Source organism: Prinia subflava, chromosome 3 (genome assembly GCF_021018805.1).
Source record: "Prinia subflava isolate CZ2003 ecotype Zambia chromosome 3, Cam_Psub_1.2, whole genome shotgun sequence".
Classification (NCBI taxonomy): Eukaryota; Metazoa; Chordata; class Aves; order Passeriformes; family Cisticolidae; genus Prinia; species Prinia subflava.
The window spans coordinates 74,474,105-74,498,131 of NC_086249.1; the positions used below are offsets into that span (position 1 = coordinate 74,474,105).

General features: G+C 42.0%; 1 protein-coding gene across 2 annotated transcripts in view; it reads left to right on the top strand.

Annotated features, from left to right (window-relative positions):
- The first annotated feature begins 5,799 nt into the window (after positions 1 to 5,799).
- Positions 5,800 to 24,027, top strand: part of CYFIP1 (cytoplasmic FMR1 interacting protein 1) — a 76,312-nt gene continuing 58,084 nt past the window's right edge. The window contains exons 1-2 of one of the 2 annotated variants that reach the window (XM_063392503.1): positions 5,800 to 6,010; positions 23,821 to 23,944. In XM_063392503.1, the coding sequence (XP_063248573.1) occupies positions 23,828 to 23,944 (117 nt within the window). In that variant the 5' untranslated portion in view covers positions 5,800 to 6,010; positions 23,821 to 23,827. The remainder of the gene's footprint in view (positions 6,011 to 23,820; positions 23,945 to 24,027) is intronic. The other variant, XM_063392505.1, reaches the window with a different exon arrangement.

Consider the following 24,027-nt stretch of genomic DNA (forward strand, 5'->3'; position numbering starts at 1 on the left):
AATGGTTTTTTACCTCTCTGGAATAAAAAAGGGTTTATGTGACATATGGGGTATTTCAGCTATATATTTACTCAGAGTTCCTTGTAACATTTTCTTTACAGAGCGGTGCTGTTACTTGGATTCTGTCATGAATCCATTCCTTCTGAACATTTTGACCTTGTTTTAAAATTTCTGTTTTTGTCAGTTATTTCTGAATTGATTTGAATCTTGACTTTTGGATATTTTTCCTTTTTGTCAGAGGAGAACACAACATTTGAATATGCTTTACTTGCACCTCTGGAATTTCAAGTAAGCAATTTTGGAGATGTTAGGAAAGGTGTAATCTATTCCATTTGTGTATAGATTTAAATGACTTCTGTCATAGTCTATTTTTTGTGAATTGTCAAGTTTAGCTAAAGGAAAGCATAAAATATCCAGCAAAGCATGTAGAAACAGAACTTTCTAAGCTTCTGGGGTACAACATTCTTCAGAAAAAACCACAGTCCATTATTGGATACTGTCACAATTTCATTTCTACCTTTATTTGTTCTCATTAACTTCTGGATGCAATCTTAGCAGAGTTGCAGCATAGAAGCCCTCATCTGACTCATCACTTTTCTTTCTTCTCCTTTATTTTTTCCTGTGAGCTTCTGTTATCTCTAGGCCACATCTTGGCACTGACTGCATAAATTCTCCAGTGCTTTCTTTGCTGTCTAGTTTTAATAACCCCTAATTAACCACTGGCTCCTTGAGGACCTTTGCGTGTCAAACTCTTGATCTAAAAAAGTTAGCAAGCAGTTGATTGGATGGTTTCCATGGGAGCATGGATTAAAGATAGCAATGCTAAATTACAGGCTGATTAAAAAAAATTAAAAATCCTCTCATGTGGTATTTACTCTTACTAAAGATTTGCTAATTTTCAAATTCAGCTTTTCTCTTGTACTACTTTGCACACTTACAGAAAAGCCTTTCCTTACTGATTGCATTGGTATTTGCTAGCTGTTGTAGTGTCTTGTTGCTGCACTGTGCATTTATTGCTGGGAAGGCTGCACAGGATCACAGGTCTGAGGGCCTGGAGAGCTGATGAAGGTATCAGGAATAGAGGGGCAGGGCTGGGCTGAAGAGTGAGGGGCCTGTATTGCCTAACATACATGCCCTGGTTTCTGCACTGACGTCCTGCATGAGCAAAAGGAATGTAATTTATAGTAAAATCAAGAGAGGATTTAACTTGTGTTAATGTCTATCGGGGAGTTGGGTGGGCTCTGGTGTGGTTTAGCAGCACGGTGTGCAGGAGGCTTGGAAAGCAGAGTGGGGGGAAATGGGACCATTGTATACTCAAAAAGAGTTAAATCCCTGTGAGTTAACAATAGAGCCTTGGTTTAGTGTTTGAGAGAGCTGGAAAGCAGAATTGGGGAACCCTGCTTGCTCAGATCCATTTTAGATGGTGTCACTCAGCACTAGGAGGGAAAGCAGAACCAGAGAGCTGCAGGTGTCATCATGTGCTAATAAGGATTTATGAATTTGCAGCACACCTGCTGTTGTCAGCTGTGCTCTTGGCAGGACATGGGCACTTGGGGGTAAAAATCTGACTTTTCCCGGAACTAAAGGTAGATATGAGTGACCAGATCATTGCACTTGTGTAAGGCCTTGTGAAGTGGAGGGCTCCTTATGGGAGTTAGGTGTTTAGGTAGCTGGTGTAGGCTTCCTGCTGTGGGTCAGGTTCTCACTTTGCTCATTGAGATGCTGCTTTATGCTTGGTGTCTTCTGCTTAAGCTCTCCCAAGTGTTGTGTTCTCTTCATAGGTGCCTGTTGGGATGTAAATCCCTCTGGGCCCCATTCCCACAGGCTCAGAAGTACTCAGAAATGGGAGGGCTGAATTAAAACCTTCAGAGAAACTAAAATACATAAACCCACACAGACATAAGGTAGAAATGTAAATTTAGTTTTAAATAAGTAGAGAATATTTTAAGTGCCTTAAGCAAATAAGAGACTGTATTAGTTAGTAAGAAAAGCCCTAAAGCCTAGTTTAAAGTTCAGTAGCATCACCTTTTACAGAGTTAACTAAGTCCTAGACATAACAAAAACATAATGTAGCATCGCTAGCATTCCTAGATAGAACAGATAGAACTATGTACATAGAATTTGTGTAAGAAATTACAACCACTTTCGTACATCAATGTTAGGCCGAGACAGGTCCAAGAAGAGAGTGGTAGAATTGTGTTTGTAGATGATTGGAGGGAAAAAAAATTATATATATACATATATATATATATATATATATTGCACTGTTTTGAGAATGCTAGAGATCACGGATGGATGCTGCTGCTGCTGAGAAGGCTGCTGCTTCTGCTTGGCACATGGGGAATTTATGCCAAACAGCTTTGCATGACAGCGCAAGCTATTATCCTTTGAACTCTGCCTTCATGAGACTGATTTAGCCATGCAATAAATTACTTCTACAACAACCCAGCCTCTTTAGTTTTCTATGAAGACCCCCTCAGCTCAATAGGTGCCTATCTCCTGAGAGATGAAACAATGCATTACTGTATGTAGTGTAGCACCATATGGTATTTTTGTAGCTTTGCTGAGCTTTAAACCTTTTGCCATGTAGGACACCAATTCTCTGCTGACTTCTGATGTGAAAAATCTTGTCCAGTTCTTTAGAGTATGGACAGGTGATACGTTTCTAGAACTTGGATTTAATTTTTAAACTGATTTATAGACAATTACCTATTTTCTTGTATGATGTCCTGTTGTTGAGGTCATTGAAAGAATGAAAGAAAAATTAAATTAATAGCTAGATATGTTGTTAAGCTTAAACACCAAAATATATGAGAGTAACATCACCATAGACATGGTAGACACCCAGTGGCAGAACCACAGTATTCCTGTTGAAGTTCTCAGGCTGCTGTGGAATGAAGCTCTTCTGTGTAATCCTGTGGGCTCCTGGAAAAGATTATTTCATTGCCTTTGGATAAATACTTAAAAGCTCAAAGAAGAAAAGTAAAATAAAGTGAAATTAGCTGGAATTCAGGAAGTAGACCTGAGGCTGTCCTGTAGATAGGGCCTTGAAAAAAAGGCTTTATCAAGTCTTCAGACAATTGCATTAAGCTTGTTACTACCATATTATCTGATACTTGTGTGGCTTAGGTACAGGGTACATGAATTGCCAGGAGCACGATACATTACTGTTGCAGGTCTTCCTAAAGATTGTTGACAGGCATGGGTTAAAATCTGGGTAAAATAAATTCCACCTAAGAAAGGATCTCAAATTCCCGTAAATCTGGCCTGATAAAAACCACACTTAACTTCCAGAAGCTAGGATATCAGTTAGGGGCTTGAGTGGGAATGTGTAGACGCACGTATGTTTAGCTACACCTAGATGGCCTGTGTTCAGTGTGGCAGGGATAATTGAGAAAGGCGAATACAGTAGAGGTAGAAGCAGGTCATGGAGACCTGCTGAGCATCTTTAATCAAGTACTGTCATTGCATTCCTTAAGTTCCACTAAAGTGGAAAGAGCAGGGAGTTGTGGGGGCATTACAGAATTAAATCAGGCATCTGGAATGGTAATAGGTGGGCTCACTTAAAATGGTTCTGAGAGGCATGCCGCATGTTGCATGATACCATAGACATTCAGTAACATGTGATTGCCATCTAATTCCTGTATCAAATGATAAAAACAGATCTTGAGTAGCTGTGTACCGTCATCTACTTTTTTTATATGATCTTATGAGTTGTTAGAATCTGGTGTATAGGAATGCTAATAAAAAGCAGATTGCCCTAGCAGGGGGGAAGCAGCTCCTTTGCCCACTCAGTTATTTAGATGAAGATAACAAGATCTGGGGCATCAGCCAATCCTTAGGACAAGCTGTTGTTTCCTGGACAGGATGGTGCCAGTTGGTAGCCTTGCTTTCATACTAAGCAGCTGCTCCTGGCACCAGCTGGCATTCAGCAAGTAGGGCAGCCACACTTGTGGTCTTGCTTGGGACAGTCTGGCGGACTGTGAAGTATTGCCCATGTGGGGTCAAGCTGCTGTGGATCAGATTTCGGGGGAGCGTTCGGCTTTGCTGTCCTTGCTGCTCTGTTGTGGCCCTGTAACAGATGTCTCATTGCTGATGTAGGCTGAGTGGTTGCATTAAGACAAGGCTGTTCTGAATTTGCACATGCTCAGGACAAGGAAACAAAACTAATCCTGCTTAACAAAGATGAGTAATTTACTTAATCAAGCTCCTTGTCGCAAGCAGAGTTTGCAGAAAAGGGCATAGGATGGATAGCACTGGACGCAATCAGGTGTCACTTCAGAAATGGAAGCATCCAGCTCTGGTTGTATTTTACACTTTTGCTTGAGGTGGGTTGAGAAGTTAGGCTGATAAGGAGCTGTGATGGTTGAAAGGAATTGAAATCAATTCATTTGGTATATGCACTTAAAATGTTTATGAATGTATGCAGAAAGAGAAGAATAGCAGCCATGTCCTAGAAAATTAATTGTTTCATAGAAAAGACCATGTTGCGGTAACATAAACATGGCTATGAAGATGTGTCAGTGATATGATGAAATGGTAATGATAACATTTTGCAATGATGCATAACTTCTCCACAAGCTGTGGAAATTCTTGATGATATGGAAAGGGTGGAATAATTGGATTAGATCATACTTGGAATAATGAAAACTGGGGTCTTATCCCCACTCTTCACAGGCTTTCTTGTAGATGCTATTACAAAGTATTTAAAGAAACTTGAGGCAGTGCAAACTTTTTGGGGAAAAACCGAACAACCAATAATTGAAGTAAAGCACTAATTGTTCTGTTCTCAGCATGAAAATCAGTATTAGCACAGTGTCCCCTGAACAGCTGTTGAAGACAGACTTAGAAGTGCTTGCTATGGCAACAGTGTGCAGTTTGATTATGATTAGAGAGGGTTTTCAAGAGTAAAGAAAATGTTGGATGCAACTTAGAGCAGGCAAATACAAGTAAATAGGCTTTGATGGAAAATTATTTGGAAGTTCACACGCTCTCAGGTGACTATTCCCTACGTGGAGTAAAATAGTGGCTGGAAAAAGCAATCTTGACAAACTTCCATGAAAAGGAACAAGCAGTTTGATTTTGTGTTGCAGTGTCAAGTTCATTAGATGGAATCTTGAACAAATAAGTAAAGCTGAACTTCAGTGGGAGAACTGCATGGAAACTGCATGGAAAAAGTAAGAAAACTTTAAAATGAGAAAGTACGTATGTTTGGTGTTGTTTACAGAAGAGTTAAAGTGGGAGGCTGTCAAACAGCAACCTGCCTGTTTTTTATGGTTTGGATTTGAATGAAGTGTGGTTATTTGGGATACAAACACCACAGGCATGAGCACCCTCTGCAGGATGTTTAAAGGGGTTCCCCACGCGATCCCTTTTGGTTTTTTTTAAGGTTAGGTGTTTCATCCTTGGGGCTGGTGTCGTTCCCTCACCATGCTAGCAAAGCTGTGAAGTGGGAAGCCCCGGCACTGCCGTGTGAGTGCCGAGCCCGGTGCCCCTGCGGCGCTGGTTTTCTCTGCCGTGGTGCTGGGGCGGGCGCCGGATGGCACCTTCGGCTTTGTACAAATGGGCACGGTCGTGCAGGGCGTAGATTTGTGTTCGAGAGACAGATTGCCCCGTGTACAGGGCACAGGAAATGTCGCTTTCATTAAAAGCAAAGGGCCAGTCCGGGACTGCCGCAGGCGGCAGCTACGGGACTACTCCCGGCTCCCGGGAGGAGGAGGAGCCGGAGCCGGAGCCTGCCGGGGGCGGGAAGGGGCGGCAGGTTTGGGATGAGGCGGGAGGAGGAGGAGCTGGAGCGGCAGGAAGGGTGTTTCCCTGCGCAACTCCCGGCTGAAGTGACTCACACAGGAAACTCCCTGCCAGGCGCGGCCCAGGAGCGGAGCCGCCGGGCCGACGCGACCCTCGGCGGCCGGGCCGAGCGGAGCCCCTGGCGGACAGACAGACAGACAGACGGACAGACGGGCTCCTCCCGCCGCCGGGCAGCGCCGCTCCCGGAGCCGGCGGAGAGCGGGTGAGCAGCGCTTCCCAGGGCCCGCCCGGGCGCCTTCGCCCCCTTCCCCGAATTCGGGCTCTTCGTCTGCGGGGCCGGGCGGCTCCGCGCCCCGCCGCACCGTTCTCGCTGGTAGCCGTGAGCGCCGTACTCTTGTTTGGGGCTGGTTCGTCCCCGCCCCGGCGCTCCCCGGAGCTGGGAGGTGCCGCGGGGGTCCCACCGTGGGGCGGTGCCCGGGGCCGCGGCGGGAAGGGCCGTGCCCTCCGGCGGGTTGGGTCCCTCAGCGGTGCTTACCTAAAAGGCTTTTTTGGGTCTTATTTCTGGGTGTGAGGTTAGGTTGTTCTCTCTCATGCGTAGCCCGTGTGCCTGCAGCACTCAAGTGGTCAGAGTTCTGTCTCCTAGGCTGTCTTGGTGTGGGCTAGGTGGGGAAAAAAGAAAAGTAAAAAGCCCGATGCAGGTTCATCTCACTCTTCAGAGGAAGGAGATGATCGGTAGTGTCTGTCTAAGGACGTGGAATAACTTCCTCATGAGGAACTTGAGAATTATCCAGTAAAAATAACTATGCTGTACCGACAAGGAGCACTATAAGCTTGAAAATCCCCAGGCGGACGGTCTGTCACCCCATCCCTCGTCTCTGATGGGCAAAGGTGAAGACAGACATGCACTTCATCTTTCTGAGTTTTCCTGTAGGTCATCAACATCTGTTCTAATTTTTGGCCTTTCAGTAGGCTCTCATTGCCTTGTGTTTTATTCCTGCGCTGTTTGATGGCAGGTTGGAGTAGTATTTAGAGATGTAAATGGTTGTTTGTGCCAGGAAGGCTATTGGGAGGAAGTTGTCTCTGTGGGATGTAACCAGTCTGCCTGAAGTGTTGGCTGGAGCGTGTATTGGAAGAGGAGGAAAGCTAGCTGGAGGAATTTCTTCTTAATTAGAAGGTCATACCAGGCTTTTCTGTAAACTGTGGGAAATGGAAAGCTTAGGCTAATGAGTGACTCCAGTCTTTATTTCATTCCAGTTACTTACTTGACATAACTTTATTGTAATAAGCTTACTGAACATGTATTTATGCAGTGTTTATGGGTAGTGTTTTCTTCAAAATTGAATTTTTAATAATGCTGTAATGCAATTCAGCAATCTCTGAATTATGTTTTTCTTAATTGTACTTAAATAGTTCTATGCTCAGAGAATGTCTGCGCTATGTGATAGAAAAAGCATTGGTACTCCTTACTTAAGTTCTGATTCTTGACTTCATTTAAGTCCCACTTTTACCTTTAAAAAGCGCTTTTTTTTAAACTTTTGTAAACACAAAGTTTCTCCTATTCTAGTATAAAAGGCTCTTTAAGCTTTCCCAGGCAACTGGTCTGTGAAGTCTGGCTGAGGTAGGCAGCCAGTTGTCTCTGTAGCTGCCAGGAGGGAGGAGGAGGAATTTGGAAGAAGTCTGTACAGCATTGGGAAGGCTTAACCCCACTATCATCAAAGCTTGCTTGGCTTGCCCTCTAAAAAGAGTACAACAGTCTTTCTTTGTAGCAGCTTAGATTTTTTTTTTTTAATTTTTTTTTGCTAGGGATTATGTAATTGATGGAATATCTCTGATGTACTCGGGTTTTCAGGTTGTCACAGCTAATTTATGTATTCTGAGAATAAACCTCTCTGAGTCTTAGAAAAACACCCAAATACTCCCAACCCCCAACATACCTGCTTGAAGATGGGAAAGACTTTGTTTTATTTACAGGTCTTGGGTTTGTCAGTTTCTTTGGAGGGTCCTGATGGGAAGAGTGTGTTGGAGTGGTGTTTAAAATATGCTCGGCTCTGCTAATTTAAAATTTCTCCCATAATAGCTATCACAGCATTCACACTTAAATGGTGCCAAATTATCTAAGTTGTTTAAAAGTTTGGGTTTTTTTTTTTAATATATCTTATAAGAAAGAGAATGTTCTACAAACAATTCAGACTTCAGTTTTTAACTTCTGAATGTGTGACTTATAAAAAACCTTACAGACCTTTAGTGATGCACCTATAATATTCAAAGTATTCATTAACAAAATTCTTGTTTCTTCAGTTTGTCTTAGGTGGAAATTGTCCTCTGGGCTTAAACCAGCAGATTCTCTTGGTCCATTATGCTGACTTTGTCGCATAGTTAAGTAGTAATTGCCAGAAATCAGTTCAACTATGTGTTCCATCTTAGATGTTTGTCTGATGTTCTCCTTAAATTTTGGTTAGTGCTGTGTTTGTTCATTCTGCGAGAGAATTGTCTTGGAAGGTGGCTTGTTCCTGAGGGTAGGTTTTAAAATCTTGCCGTAACTTTCTTGTCAGAATCATCTGATTTTTGTTTTTAAACTTGTTTCTCAAAGATTTCCAAGATATTCAGGTTGAGGTGGAAAATTCAGAGTGATTGGAATTGAGCTAGAAGGTTGGAACAAAAATATGGAACAAAAAGTCCCCACAAAGCTCTTTTTTATGGAAACAGTTGTATTCATCCTCTGCCCTGAAAGCTGCTAGAACTGCTTGCAATGCTATACAAAGAAAATTAATTTTAATATAATTTCCATGCCTATTTATGTGCATATCAAGTGGGTTTCATTTTAAAGTTTTTGCCCTGTGTTCTCTGGACAAGCACTTCAAGTGGTTCCTTTGCTGTAAAGTAAACTTGAATGCTGGGCAGCAAGTTTTACCCTGCTGAGTCGGAAGTCAGCTGTGCGATTGACTTCACTGCTCTCAAAACAGTGACTGTGAGGTGCTGAATTTGCACTGTTTATACATTTTAAAATAACTGCAGCTACTATGGCAAGCCCCAAGTTAATAAGCAATTATGCTTGAACCAAGTTAAGTGCTTGTTTAGCTGGGGATGCTGCAGGAGCTTGGCACAACCCGGGCGTGAGTGGCCAGTGAAGTGGTTCGAGGTGGATCCATTCATGCGTGGCAATGTGATTCGTTTGAACAGTCCTGAGCTTCTCTGTGAACGTGTTCTCAGGGATGAAGGCAGAGAGGGGGAGTAAAGGTAACAGATTTGTACATTTTTGATCTGCAGCACATATACCTTGTTACAAGAGGCCCTTGGCAGACTTTACTCTTGTAGAGCATCTTGCTACTTTTTGGCTACATTGTTATTTGTGTGGACAACAAATAAAAGCCACCTACACTTGTCCTGGCTTTTATGCAGAACTGAGACAGGAAAATGAAAGAAGAACAATTCTACGTTATGAAATATGACTATATATCTACAAAAACTCACAGAGAGCTTGCTAATGGTGCTTTATATTTTAAGCTACATATGTCAGTTCAGGATTCTTCTTTACTGCACGTCTGCCCTTAGAAGCTGACATTAGTAGGGCTCGGGGGCACACTTTGCTGTGTAATACTGATAACAGAGTGTGTATTGATTTGCTTTGTTAAAACGTAATTCCATTAATCCACATCACTGCCTGTCTGGTGGTAAAATTAATGTATGATGCATTGATGAGACGTGCTACAAGAAGACAGAGGTTGCAAAATAGCAGGTAATCTTTCTATCTCTTGGCACCAGAAATGTTATATGATATTTTGGGTAGCTCCTTATCTCTCGTAAACACACTGGCAAAAATCCTGAAGCTTGTTTTCTTCATAAGATTGAAAAGATTTCTCCCTGTGTCAGTATGTACTGTTTACTGTCTACCTCTATTATGTCTGTAAATATATGTGTGCTCACAAGTGTGTGTATTTGTGAAGAAAATCCTGTATTCACACACTTCAGTGTTTTGGGGGAAAGGTGGCTATCTTGGACTTAAACTGTAAAAAGTAGAGTTGTGGTAAAGGTTGGTATGGCACACATAATCATCAGGCATTTGTCATCTCAGAAGAAAACCCCTTTCCCTCAGGCTGACCATCAGCAGACAGCAAGTGAATTTATGGCTGTGTAGCTATAGACAATTGTGGGAGAAGTGATTTAAGATTGTGGGCAGCCAAGTTGAGCACAGATCTAGCTCAGGGTGTTGGAGAGAAAGCCCGTCTCTCCAAGCCTTCCCAACTGGGAGATGGTGGTGGTCCCTGCTTCTGAGGAGCAGCACTTGTGTCCTGCTGCTGTATCCCCTCCTCACATTTTCTGTAGCTGTTTCATTCTGCCAGACCTCTGCTCCTGCTGGAAGGGACCCCAGCAGGGCATCAGTCTGATGGTGAGCTCAGGGAGGACCCTCAGGGTGGAAATCCCTTTATTGCTAAATTAGCTGCCTGCCAGGCACCCACCGTGTGGGCCTTAGCCAGCTGTGGTGTGCTGTGAATGTGCAGCCCTCTTAGTCATGCTGTGGGGTCCCTGCTTTGCGCTTCACAAGGACTACAGAGGAGTAAAAGTGAACATGGTAGTTCTTTAACTGGGTGGTTGTTCTGTGATTCTCTGTGTGTGTTGCCAGGACAGGTGCTCTGGCCTAGGCAGAGCTTAAGGCGAGTGTCCTCCACAAGAGGGGACGTTCCACCTGTTAATTTTACTGAAGCTTTTCTTATTCAAGCAATCGGGTAACATGTTTCAATTGGCACTTCTGTTCTTGCTTTCAGCAGAGGTGAATGCCAGGGCAGCAGGCTGTGGTGCCCTCCTTTTCTCAGTTCGTGAGTGCTCCCAGCTTACAAAGTGGTGGGGTGAACTTGTGGGGTGAACTTCTCTTTGTTTGAGCCAAATACTGGGGGTTTTTTCTCAGTTCAACAGTCTGTCTTTCAGCAAGCCTTTCACATGGCTGATTTTTGCAGGTCTACTTTCCAGCAGTGTGGGTCAGGGGGTAGTAGAGTGACAAGTAAACTTTTTAAAGGCAATAATTGTTCATCTGGTGTAAAAAAATGCCATCCCCCCTCCTCTCCCTCCACTGAAAGGCATCTTAAGAATTCAGGCAGCGTATAGACTTGTGCTTACTAGATGATACTCTCTGCAAATGATTAGAGGGTTGAGTCTCAGTAATGATCTTACAAACAACTATATTCTAAAGTAAAATAAAAAAAATTGAATTGTGCTTTAGGTTTTAGAAACAAAGAGATTTAAAAACCAATACTGTGGTTTTATGTTAGGACATGAGTCTCAAGAGTTGACACACTAAGTAGTGATTCCAGCTGGTGCTTTTGGAGATGCTTGCTTTATATGCTTTATACAAGAGATTTTTTTCCAGGGTTTAGATAAAAAATATATTAGTACTGTACTTCGCTTTAAAATACCGTAATTCTGATGGAAACATGGACACTTTGTTGGCAGGAAATAAAAATGCTGTTGACCTGAAACTATAACTTTCTTTCAGTATAACTCTAATTATTTTAAGTGGGGTCAGTGATATAAAATCAATAAGGAGAATACACTGAATTATAGATTCTGAGTGTGAAGTTCAGGCAAACTGTCATGACACATGGCTCAAGATAGATGTGAATGTTTGTCAGGTGATATCTGAAGTGGACTTTTGATTGAATTTTCACTGAGACTCCAATTTTCCTGTAAAAAATACTACAGATAATGAGCTGTTTCTGAGGAAAAGAGAGCTTAAGAAATTAAAATTTATTTATTTTTATTTTCTCTTCTACTCTGTCCCATACTATTTCCTTAGTATTTTTAAGAAAACTGTAAAACCATGATTTACTTTTTGTCTGATTCACTCTCTCCTCACAGAAATGCACATAATGGTAGATTTTTAAAAACATCTTCTGAAGCTTGTTGGTGTTGGTGTTTTTTCTTTCTAAATACCATAATTTTGCAAAATTGTCCATTATTATTGTACTGATTTAGATAACAAAAAGCTACTTATAAGCATGGATAGTACAAATTTGCCTAAAATGTCTTCCAACTTATTTTTCAGATGAAGCTGTGTAACTTTTTTTATCTGAAAGTGGGGAGTGTTGTATTGTTGACTTACCAAGGACCTACAGGTATAGAGAAAGAGTGGGAATGAGAGCAGACAGCCTTTCTTTCAGAGAAATTTTTATTGAAGCCTTTGTTCAATTTTTAAACTCAAGGCAACACTGAAGCCTGAGCTTCAGCTATAGGCTTGCATTGAGAAAATGATATAATTAAGGCCTGTCGTGTCATTGGGGGACATATGCTGTAAGATGGAGCTGGATGCAGAATGCAGAGGCATTGTGGAAGGGAGACCTGGGGGGCTGCCCCTGCCTGCCCCCTACCCCCAGCAGTGGTGAGGTGGCTGTCCTTCCCACAGGCAGGGCTGTTGCCAAGCAGACTCCCCTGAGAAGCTGTAAGACTGACCCTGGAGCAACCATCTGTGTAACTGGGCTAAGGAAGAGAATGCTGTCCTCCCCTCTCCTGAGAAAACAACCCTTTTCTTTATTTCTTTCCAGTCTTGTGAAATGAAAGTACAGAACTCACATGCTTTATCAGGAACTGTAGTGATAGGACAAGGAGTAATGGGTTCAAACTGAAAGAGATTAAATTTAGCTAAAAGATAGGGAAGAAATTCTTGACTGTGAGGGTGGTGAGGCACTGGAACAGTTTTCCCAGAGAAGCTGTGTGTGCCCCATCCCTTTAAGTGTTCAAGGCCAGGTTGGAAGGGGCTTGGAGGAACCTGGTCTAGTTGAATATGTTCCTGCTGATGGCAGGGGGGATGAACTGTATGGTCTTTAAGCTCACTTTCAGCCAAAGCCATTCTATGAGTCTAAATAAACAGTTGACGGGTTGTGTTGTTGCTTAGGTGGAAATCCAAAGACTCCAGACTCTTGTCTTTCTCTCCATCTTTGAGGCTCATCTCTTTCACCTGTGACATGACAGTCCTCCATCCTCTGGGGTGCTCAGTTCCGCTGTCCCCAGCTCCTTTCAGCCCATGTACACGGGTGTGCCCTTTTTGAGTAGAGTACCAGCACTCTCTTTGCACCAGACACACAGGGCAGCCAATGAAACCCATGCTGAGCAGATGTGAGCAATCTGTGGTGGGAGACTTCATCCTGAGCCATGCCAGGCTAATTCTATGTGAACTTGCTTTCCTTTCTCCTTTCTGTAGTGGTTATTGCTTTTGCTGCTCCCTTTCTCATTCTTTGCAGAAAGCTCACAGTGGGAGTGTTATCTTTGCTTAGAAGTGAGAGAGCTTTTCACAACTGTAGCTGTAGTTTTCACATGCTGTAAGTGCTGTGCTTCAGTGCTTAACTTCTGTTCTAAACTTCAGTCTTGTCCAAAGCACTGCTGTGCAGCATTGCTGCCTACCACCCGTGCAGCAGCAGGATTGGGAACAAGTACAGAAGAAATGCTTGTTGAGAACAGCTGCAGGAGAGAGCAGCGGAATGCAAAAATGGCTGTGGAGGAGTGAGTGAACAGGGGGAGAGGAAAAGAACACAAAAAAGAGAAGGGGAGGGAGTTGGACAGGAAGGTGAAATGGTGCAATTCAAAGGTGTAATACCAGAGAATATTAATAGGGGAAGGCGAATAAGTGTAGCAAGACAGATCTCAGCACACCTAACCTAGAATGAGACAATGCTTAAATCTCTAACTTCAGTCTGAAGAGAGGCCAAATATAGCAGAAGGGGGTTCATTCTCTACATTAGTTAGTTCACTCAGAACTAACTTAGTTCTGTGAGAATTAATTAGTAAGTTAACACGGTCATCTAGCCCCATCAACAGCAGATTTTTTAAAGTGTTACATTTGTGACATATCTGGGGCGTCAGACTGAGGTTCACAGATAAAGCAAACCAAACAATGAATGAATGAATTCTTGTAGCACAAGTGCCATTGCAGAGGGGGGTTGCATGCTGCAGGACAAACTTCAGAGACAAGCCCTCCCTCCTCATTCATCTAAGTGGGATACTTTTGGAGGAAATTTTAGAGGCTTAGACTTCTCCCATGCCATTGCAATGGATTCTCAAATAAAATAAGTGGAATGAACAGAGTAAGTTTTTCATTTTTGAAGCGTGTGTGTTCTCCAGTTGATCTTCCTACCGAGGGATAGCATTTCACCCTATATTTTAACATCAGGAAGTTGTATCTCTCTCTTCCAAAGCTTCAAGATGTGGAATGATGCTGCAGGTGCAGAGTACTGGCCAGGCTGCCCTTGTTGTTACTTGCTGCATCATCGTCATCCACTGCAGATGCTGCTGCTGTAGAATTAGTATGTGCTCATCCATGTGCTCCTGCTGGCTGATAGAACAGCAGGAAAAGATAAATTCACTCTTGTGGTGCCTTGTTAGCAAAAATATAGTGATTCCAGCCTGATGCTATGGTACAGGAGTGCTAAGGTTGCACTATGTTCTCTAGTTGTGGGAGAATTTTCTTACTCATGCTTTAAAAAGGAATAGTTAGTAGACATACACATGGTGGCAGGCAACAGGAAAGGCAATTCTGGACTACCATGACTCACCAGTCTTGATCTAGGCTTCATCCAAAGAGCCTGAGACTCCCCCATTCCTGACCTGCTGTGATGAGTGTAGTGGAGTGTCAGACCTTCCTTTTATTGAAAAGTGCTTGAATTCATCCAGGATATTGAAAGGGAAGTTACTTGACAAGCATAACCAATTGTCCTTTGAGTCCTGGTGGTCAGTGTGTCAGCAAGCCCTTTCAGCTCCATGACAGCATCCTCAGCAGTGCTGTCCTTCTGACCTTGATTATCCTGTGGGAGGAACGGTGCTGGCTCACCAAAGTGTGGCTTTTACATTGGATTAATGGTGCTGCTGTTGCTTTCTGACACTGCCCAGAATTCCATTTTCCAGGTGGTAAGACCAGTGGATCACTGAGCACTTGAACCTTGCTTGCACAATCATAGCACAGGCATTGCTTGTGTAAAGAGATGGAAGGAATGGGGATTGCTTGCCGGGATGTTTCCCTGCAGGGGACATAAGCTGGACAGGGAGCAATGTGGATTGCATGAAAAATTCACACATGACTGAACACAAAGAGGTTCTAACTTAGGAAGCTGAGATTTGGGAAAAAAAAAAAATCCATGCTATTAGCCTCATGTTCTTCCCCCAAGCAGTCTGTGCCTGCTTTTGGAAGCCTGCATTGATTGTGAGCCACATCACCCTATAGCAGTCTGATACTAAATTAATCGTCGCTGTTACATGGCTGTTCTTCTGGGACTCGCTGTGATGTTTGGATGGGATAATACAGTGCTGGAATTTTTTTTCTCTTTTTCACCTATTAAGCCTTTTTTTAAATTCCATTTGCAGATGTATTTTTGAAAGCTTAACAGTATGTCAAATCTGTTGCACAAAGGACTGTCAGCTGCTGTTTGCTTTCTTCTGTCTTTTACTTTAATCAGGCAGGCCAGTAAATGATGTGAAAAGCATTTTTCTTTGCTCCTTCAGCTTATGCAAATCTGTTGCTTAGGAACGGAAAGGAGCTCCAGTCCCAAAAGGAACATCTTAGGCTGATCCGCTTGGCAAAAAGGCAGATTGTGCTGTCCAGAGCATAGAAAAAGAGCATTCAAACAGAGAAGATCCATCGTGTTGCTGGTCTCTGAAGTGAGAGAGTGTTGCTGTGTCTCTAAAGTGTTCTCTTCAGCTATCAGGGTGTTAAAATGTTTTCTGCTGGGTCTGAATTGATAGGTAAGCAGTTGAATGGCTGAAAATGGTTTGAAATTTAATTAAAATAAAACTAAAAGGGAATTTTTGAGAATATTTTTATGAATATTTTTAGCAATAACAATAGCACAGCAATTGTTGTGCTGCTCTTGGAAGAGAAAATCTGTTCCTTTTGTTCTCTTTCCGTTACAAGGGCTCTTTGTGATTGGAATCTCATGGTTTCAATTGAGTAGGAACATTACACAGAATATTGAATCAAACTTTTATAATAGAAAAATTATTTAATTGATTTTCTGCAATCCAGTAGCATAGAAAAATGACACAATGGGACAGAGGAAACCTGAAAATGTGTTGCTATAGGGATAAAACTTAACTTCTGTGCTGTCCAATTCTGTTCTTGTGGGAATGTTGTCATTAGTTGCCATGGAGTTTACTGAGGTTGGTCTTGAAGACCCCAGTTTAGCAGGCCAGTCAATCACTTTTTAAAATATATTTTAATTTGAATTTCTTTCCTTCACTGTGTGGACTGTGGAATATCTTTGCTTCTGTCTCTATTTTTTTTTTTTAATAATATGCTTCTCTTCTCCCTCTTTAACTGCAGTATGTAAAATTTTCCTGATTTTCATCACAGAATTCTCTCCTTTTAAGTAGGGTAAGCTTTGATTTATTTATTCAAAAGGCATTTAAAATGATTTATTAATATTTATATTAGTATATAATAATTTATTTTAGGCAAAACCACTCATGTAGATACATATTTCAATTGCTGGATTGCACAGCAATTTTAATCTTCAGTATCCATGATACTGTATTTTAATTTAAGATTCAAAGATTCTGCTTTTGCAGTCTTGGGAAAGAAGAGAAGCAATGTCAAAGGAAGTTGCTGTTTAAAGTGCAGACATGCTTCCTCTTTGTCTTATTTTGAGCCTGGGAACATGTACTAGCACTTGGAGATCAAATGCATTTTTGAAAACAAAATGTGTCCAGTTGACTGCAAAAAGGTATGGGGCATCCCCTCCCAACATCATTTTTCAGTCAAATGAAGCATTATTTTCATCTGCAAATCAGAAAATTTACAAAAATTTCTGCAATCCAGCAATTTTTTTTATCATTGAAACTCCACCTTAATTAACTCAGTCCTTGGCATGATGCCTCTCCATATTTTTAATATGAAATAATTTTTTTCCACTTAAAATTCCAATGTTGGAGAGTTTTTTGGGTTATGTAGAGAATGCGCTTACCAAAACCAATTCCCTGGATGTCCCAAAACACCCCTGCTTCCTTGGGCTGCATTCTCAAGCTAATATTTGCATGTGTTTTATTGCAGTTGGGGTTACACTGTTTCCAGGGCTTACACTATCCTGGGTGCAGCTGGAGGTGGGGTGTGCTGAGCACATCTGCTCGTCCTCCTCACAGGTCTCTGCGGTAACTTCTGCCATGGGGAAAGTGAGAGAACCTGTGCTTGAGTGGCTCAGGCTTTGCTGATCCCAGCTCAGAGGTGGTGAGAGGCCCCTGGCCACCAGCTGCAGCCCAGAACTGCTGATCCAACCCTTTGTGACCAGGGCCCCAAACTCTCCTCTCCAGGGCTGGGAACTTGCCCTGCAGCTTGATGACCGTAGGATGTGTTTTTCCTGCACTGTTTCAGGCTGTTTGAAGTGTTGTAACTATCTGCATTTTGAATGGATGCATGCTACATTTAAACTCAGTTTTCTGTGAGCTTTTGGTTAAATGAAGTTAAAAGATGTGGAGATTTTTTTCTCAAAGATGTATTTAAGATACTGGTGTAGTGTGTAGCGTGGTATCAAGAATAGTGAGATCAATGCTGATATTCCTCTGACTCTTCTCACCCTGAGATTCAGCAGTAACTCAAATCTTTGCATGTTCAGCTCTTCCCATGTGCCTGGCCAGGTGCTGTCAGAGGTGCTGGCGTGGTTGTGTCTTTTGCAGCAAGGAGAGAGAGAGAGTCTGTCAAAAGAGAAAGAAGTAGTAGTTGGGCTGCTCTGAAGAGTAACAGGACTTCAGGAGAGGTTTGCTCTGCTGTCACTGCCATGGGGATGTTCGTTCAGGAGCAGATGGGACATGCCTCAGTTTACAACACCCTTTTTCAGAGTCAGTCTGAAAAGTGGGATGAATGATTCAAGGGAATTTATTTCATTCAACACATTCTCCTCTACCCTTACTAGCTTGCTGCAGCACTTCATGCCAGGGCTGCACAAGACCCAGCTGAACAAAAACACAGTCTTTGCTCTCAGGCTGGTGGGGATGTCCTGGGAGTTCATCTGAAGTTCAGCTGAAGAAAGTGTGTTCCTTTACATCACTGTCTCTTTTATGCTTTTATTTTTATTGGTGATTAATGATAGAAGGAAATCATCATCTCTGAACAGCTGAGCTGTTGCCTAAATGAGATGAACCTTGTCAGCCCTGCGTGGTGAGGCTGTTTGCTGCACGTCCATGTGTGATGCTGGTGTTGGGGGGAGGTATCATCCACAGCGCTGACTGCTCACTCAGCTCTTTCCTCTGCTGTGATATCAGCAAACCCCATCTTTCATTTTCAATGAAAGTTTAAATTTCAGGGCACAAGATGAGCATGTGGTAGCACTGTTGTTACACAGCTGTGCCCACTGTTTTGTCTTTCCAGTGTGCAGCAATAGACCAGAAATGTACTGTAAGGAGCTGACAGCAAAAAACATCTGGAAATCTGTTTCCAGATTGTTCCCTGCTGTAATCCACTGTGCATCAAGAGGGAAGCCTGCTATCTTACTGCTCTGGTGGTTGTGTGAGGATAAATCCTTAGAGATTTCAAAGTGAGGGTTTACATGTCCTCAGGGTGTCAAACCTTTGAGTCAGTGATGCAAAGGAAAAAAGTGCCTGTCAGTTTTGGGATTTAGATTTTAATTATTTTTGTTTATTTCAGGGAAGTTTAACATTGTTATTTCAACTTCCATAAAGTAAAGCAAGAATTGTCATAAAGTAAATGCCTCTGCTTGCTCTGTCTACATCTTCTTTCACTGTAGCTTGATATTCTCTACCTTTATTTTTATAACTAAACGACTGAATTATACAGTTTTTCAGTTTTCTGTGGGAATGTTGACTGGACAGTCCTAGTACAGGTGATAACAACAGTTTGCAAGTAATTTAAATGGCATATGTTCTTGTATTCTCCAAGGACTTTCCATTCTTTCCCTGTGTATTTTCAAGTTACTCAATATACCTTTTGGGTTTTTTAAAATGTTGTGTGGTAACATACCAACCTCATCATCTCCCTATCTTGTCTAACACAGCCATAACATTGCATCTGATAACCTGTGTGGTGAAGGGCTTTATTTTCCACCAGTAAGTAGATATCATCAAACCCAGTTATTTCAGGTAGAACTTTTATGTTGGGAATCAATGTCTTTTTGAAATGCAGCTGGATAGATTCATATGACCATTAAAGGACATTTCTGGGAAGTCTTGGCCATAGGCTAAAGAGGAACTGTGTAGTAATTTCTACACGTATAAGAAGATCACGATAAGGGTACAGTTACCTAAGTTCATTTGCTTTACCCACTTTTATTTATTTTGTAACTTGGTTGCTAGCTACAAGTTGTATCGGTTGGATTCTGTGCACTGCTACTGAACATGTATAAGAACTTCTATATCTCTTGTCATCAAGCATATTTTTTCCTGTTTTACTTATTTATAGGCTGAATCCTGCTTAAATCTATCACTGAAAGAAAGCTTAAAAGCTTGTTACTTAACTCTAGTATTTGGGGGAATTTTTTTGCCTCTAAGTTTGAGAGCAGAATAGTTACAATCACTTTCTCTCACAGAGATTCTGAAATTATTGCTGTATTCTCTGCTTTCTCAGTCCTTACCTTCTGTAGTTCTTATTATTTTTTCTGGTCAGTTTTCTTTTTTTTTTTTTGTGTCCAAAATGTTTTTCCCCATAATTTGCTCCTGCTCATATTTTTTTCCAAATAACCTGAAGTTTCAGGAGGCCCAAAAGAGCATGGCTGAGAGATGCATGCTGACTGTTTTCTGATATGCATGGAATTAAGAATATAGATCTTCTGCAAAGACTTAGACATTATTCTGTAAGGATGGACCTATGGAAATTGTATCTCTGCTAGGACTGACGATCATCTCCTCTAGATACCAAAGCAATGTCATTAGCAGGGCACTGCTTACCGTGCAGTTGCATGGCTGAGAGCAATGGTGCAGAATTATGACATTTTAAAAAAGGTGACCAACTCTTTTTTTGTGACTATTTTCAATAGTAATCCAGTTCTGAAGTTAAATGTAAACAATGCTAGAGGAGCTTCCTTTTTTTGGCTTGATTTTTCACATGGACAGAATGTGAGAGGCAGCTTGGTGAACTGCTCCACAGCACAAGCTCTTCTGAGCAGGTCAGGCCATGTGGTGCTCATCTCCTTCAGAACTGAAGAAAAAGAGGATATCCTAGTTTAAGCTAGTCTGTGGCCTTGCACTAAAATAATAAAAAAACCCCTAACCCTGGGACTGATATCTCTTGATCCTTGGACATGGTGGGATTTGGTACTGTGAGGCTGAAGTTCTTTTCAAGACAGGGATTTTCTTGCTTTGAAATCCAGAAAAAGGAACTGAGAATCAGCACAGGCATTGCTCTCCCCTGCTTAGAGAGCTGTGTGTGCTTACCAAACACCAAAATTTAGCAAAACAGCTTGCTGGTGTATGTGATTCTTTCTCCTCAAGGGGAAATGTCAGAATCATGAATGTTGAATGTTCACTAATTAAATTGTGTACAACTAGGAAAACATATTCTTGTTCGTGTATTTTTACTTTAGTGCTTTAAGGATGGGTCATAATTCAAAGATACCAAAAAGAAAAATATTATATCAGAAGTAATGCTTACATGTCTTCTGCCCGAGAAGAGCTGTCCTGGGAAATCTCATGTGGGTACAGAACTGAAAACACAGCTTTTTTAGGAATTTAGTAGGAAAAAAATTCACAGTTTGGGTAAATGTCCTCATATAACTATAATGATGAATATGACTACAGCATTTTATTCTGTTCTCCTTTATATAAATTCTTAATTAAACTTTTTTTTTAAACTCTTTGAAGTTTCTTATGTTCTCTGCCATAAGGGAATCTGTTAAAATATTAGCTCTCCTGCCCAATAATTTCATCTGTTAAAAACTCATGACTCTTAAGGAGGCAAAGCTAGACAATTTTGTATCTTGGGAATTTTAGCTTTTCTAAATTATTTTTTCTGAGCTTAGGGGAAAAAAAGTCTGGTTTTGCCAGCCCTTCATCATTGTACATGAGAAACAGCTGTTGTGTTTTGGAGCTTGTTTTATCAACAAAGATAAAGAAGGGGAGAAAAACCCTGAACCAGTTCCAGCTGTTGCTCTGCCACTGCTGTTGTCAAAACTCCTCTGCTCACTTCTGTGGGGGCAGAGGGGAAATGTGAATCACGCCCTTGCAACATTTGCAAATGTGTCAAAGCTGGGCAGGAAGGAGCTGCTTCCTCTTTCATGTCTTGCTAGATACTGGAGTGCAAAGGCTGGAGAACAGGGACATTGAACTTGGCCAACAAAACACCAGGCGTGTGGATACCTTTGGCAAAATCACAAAGCGGAGCTATGAGCAGCCTCAAAACAAGAAGACATTTACAACTGTCTGTGCCCAATGGCTTCTCTTTCCCTGCTTTGAAAAATGCTGATCCTTGGGAAACCATGCTGAAGGACTTAAAAAAATGTTCCTTCCCTTATTTCTTTTCACAGCTCAGAGGGCAGCAGGAAGCTCTTGTTTCTTACTTGTGGCCCTGGCCTGTTAGTGAGACCTGTGCCATTTAAATAGAAGGCAGTGTAAGTCAGCTGGGATTTTGGGTTCCATTTTTAAGTTGTTTTCTAAATATTAGAAACAAATCCATAGATAGTCTGAAGTCTTATAGTCTGAACATATGGGATGCTGGAGGGTTTCTCCTGTGTGGCTGTAAATATTGAGGCTAGAAGCATGCAGGTGTGCTTTCAGAACTGGGATGTACAGGCTGCATCTCCAGAATGTTCACTTGTAGTGCTGAGGAGGTGTAAATCAGGAGCTTGGATTTTGTGAATGCCTGGCTCTGTTCAACAGCAGGGGCCCAAGTCATTGGTGGACCATGTTTTAGGAGAAGAAGGAAGATGTGTGGACTGGGGAGAGGGTGCTGATACTTTCCTTGCAGGCAGTGACACCTCCACTTCACACAGATTGTTGCAGTAGGTTTTGGTGACCATTTTTCACTATGGATTTTAGAATATTTTTTTGTAGTGATTTCTTGGAGCCAATGCTTTGTGGCCATTTGCCTGTCCAGTGGGACAGAGGGCTGTGGTCCCATTGATCTCACCCCTGGAACATCCCAGAGCAGCTGCACACTGAGTGTTTCTACTTTGACAGGGAGGCTAAGAGGAAGAAAAGTTTCAAGTTGGAAGGAGCTTCTCAGTTAATCTGTTTTCTTTTTTAGCTAAAGCTTGATTTATAGATACTCAGACTCATATATAAAGTGCCTATAGAGACAGACTTGTCCGTAGATGTTCTGATGCCTTGGCAGCTCAGTTTCCTCTAGGTTAAAGCTCTTCAGTCTGACCTCCTCACAGGACTTTTGCTCAGCCATGGAACTTTTTTGGTACGTGTTGATTTGTTGAAGGGAGGACACCATGTTTTTTGCCTGATTTGAGAATCATTGTGGCTCTTGTGTTGGAGCTTGATCTGGGTGTAGGCAGGTGTTGGGCAAACATCCTGGCACAGGTTTGCCAGCCAGCACTCCTGTCAGTCCAGTCCTTCATCCCTTTTCTGGCAAAGCTCACCAATTGCACAATATGAGCACTGGTTTATTTATTTATTTTAACAAAAACTGATGTGCTCAGGCTGGGAGCAAGGTTTGGGCTGGGCATTCAAGAAGAAACAGACCTATGAATCTTTCTGTTGGTTGTTGTTTATAAAGGTGTTGGCGAGCTCTCTCCATATGTGGTTGCATTAGCTTTGCAGCAATAGCTTGGTACACAGGGTTGGTCTCTGGAGATAGACAGGTAAACACTCCTGGTTGCTTTCTCTCCTTAAGTTTGGGGTTTGGTTCTGGTTTTTTTTTTTTTTTTTTGTTAGCTGAGTCCTTTCTTGGAGGTAAAGCTACTGTGTCTGTGGATCTTTCTGCAGGAATCTATAATTAGGCAAGAGAAAGTGTGGAGGTGTTTCTGCCAGGCCAGTAAAAGTGCCGTGAGTGGTGGGATCACCAGCCCATACCAATTGTCTTGCAGTGAGTTTTTATCAAAGCTGCATTGGGATTGCTTGTCTCTCCCTGTATGTGGGGATGGAGCAGGTCCACGGGAGTGTCACATGCCAAGCAGAGTCCTGCTCCTCTGGGGTGAGGGTGCTCATGTTCCTTTCCTCCTGGTTAGAGCTGAGGGCAGTGCTTAACTGCTCCTTGCACCATAGGTGTATGGTTCTTCTCTGGTAAAGGGGGGGAAATAACTTGCAAAAAAATGAGACATCTTGATTAGCGATATTACCTTAAAAATCAATGTTTTTTTCACTCCACTGAGGAGAATGAGTAGATCGTTATGCAAAAGGGGATAACTGAGTTGTTCCACCTCACGTTTTCTTCCTAAATTTTCACGACATCACAGAACAGGTAAGGTTGGACAGGACTACAGTGGCTCACCTGATCCAGTCTTCCTGCTGAAGCAGAGTCATCCTGAAGCACATGGCACAGGATTGTAGCCAGACTGTTCTTGAAAAGTTCCAGTGAAGGAAACTCTACAGTTTCTCTGGGCAACCTGTTCCAGTACTTGGTCACTGGTCACAGATGGCCCAGATTTCTTCCCATTGCTGTTCTTGGTTCAAAACCCCAGGCAGTGACAGCAGTCAAAGGTTTATGGGGATTGCCATGACCCTGAGGGGTCTATCATCAACTGCCCAAAGCAGATATGGATGTCCTAGGACAGGAAACACTGGAGATGCTGGCACCTTTTGACAGTCTGGTCTCCTGAAGATAATGTGGTTGTAGAAGCTGTAGTGCATAAAGTTTTGAAAGCACATTGGGTCAAAACTGAGCTTTAGAATCATCATTTCCTCTATTTTTGATGTATTTCTGGTATCCAGCAGTGGGGGAGGAGAAACATTTCTCAAGTCCTAGAAGTAAGGACAAGGGTGTTACTCTTTAAAAGTCTTTTTTTAAACTTGTATTTGAAACTCAACCGAGTATCTGTTTGACTGTTTCCCTTCTGTTTTGGTTGAAGGAAAACTTCCCAGTTCCCACATATAAATATAAATAGTTGCCCGCTCTTCATGTTACTCATTTGTTTGCATTGTATATAGTAAAACATATAAAGTTATATCTATGTGCATACATCTATATGTATGTATGTATTTTCTAACCAGGTGCAAAATGACTGCTCAAGTAACTCTGGAGGATGCCTTGTCCAATGTGGATCTCTTGGAGGAATTACCACTGCCAGATCAGCAACCATGTATTGAGCCCCCACCATCATCTCTTCTTTACCAGGTATTTTCTCTTTATAGGAAAAAGTTTTTCCATTTCCCAGTGCTGTTAAGAAAGAGGATGTTTTGCCCAAAACTGAAGTGTGT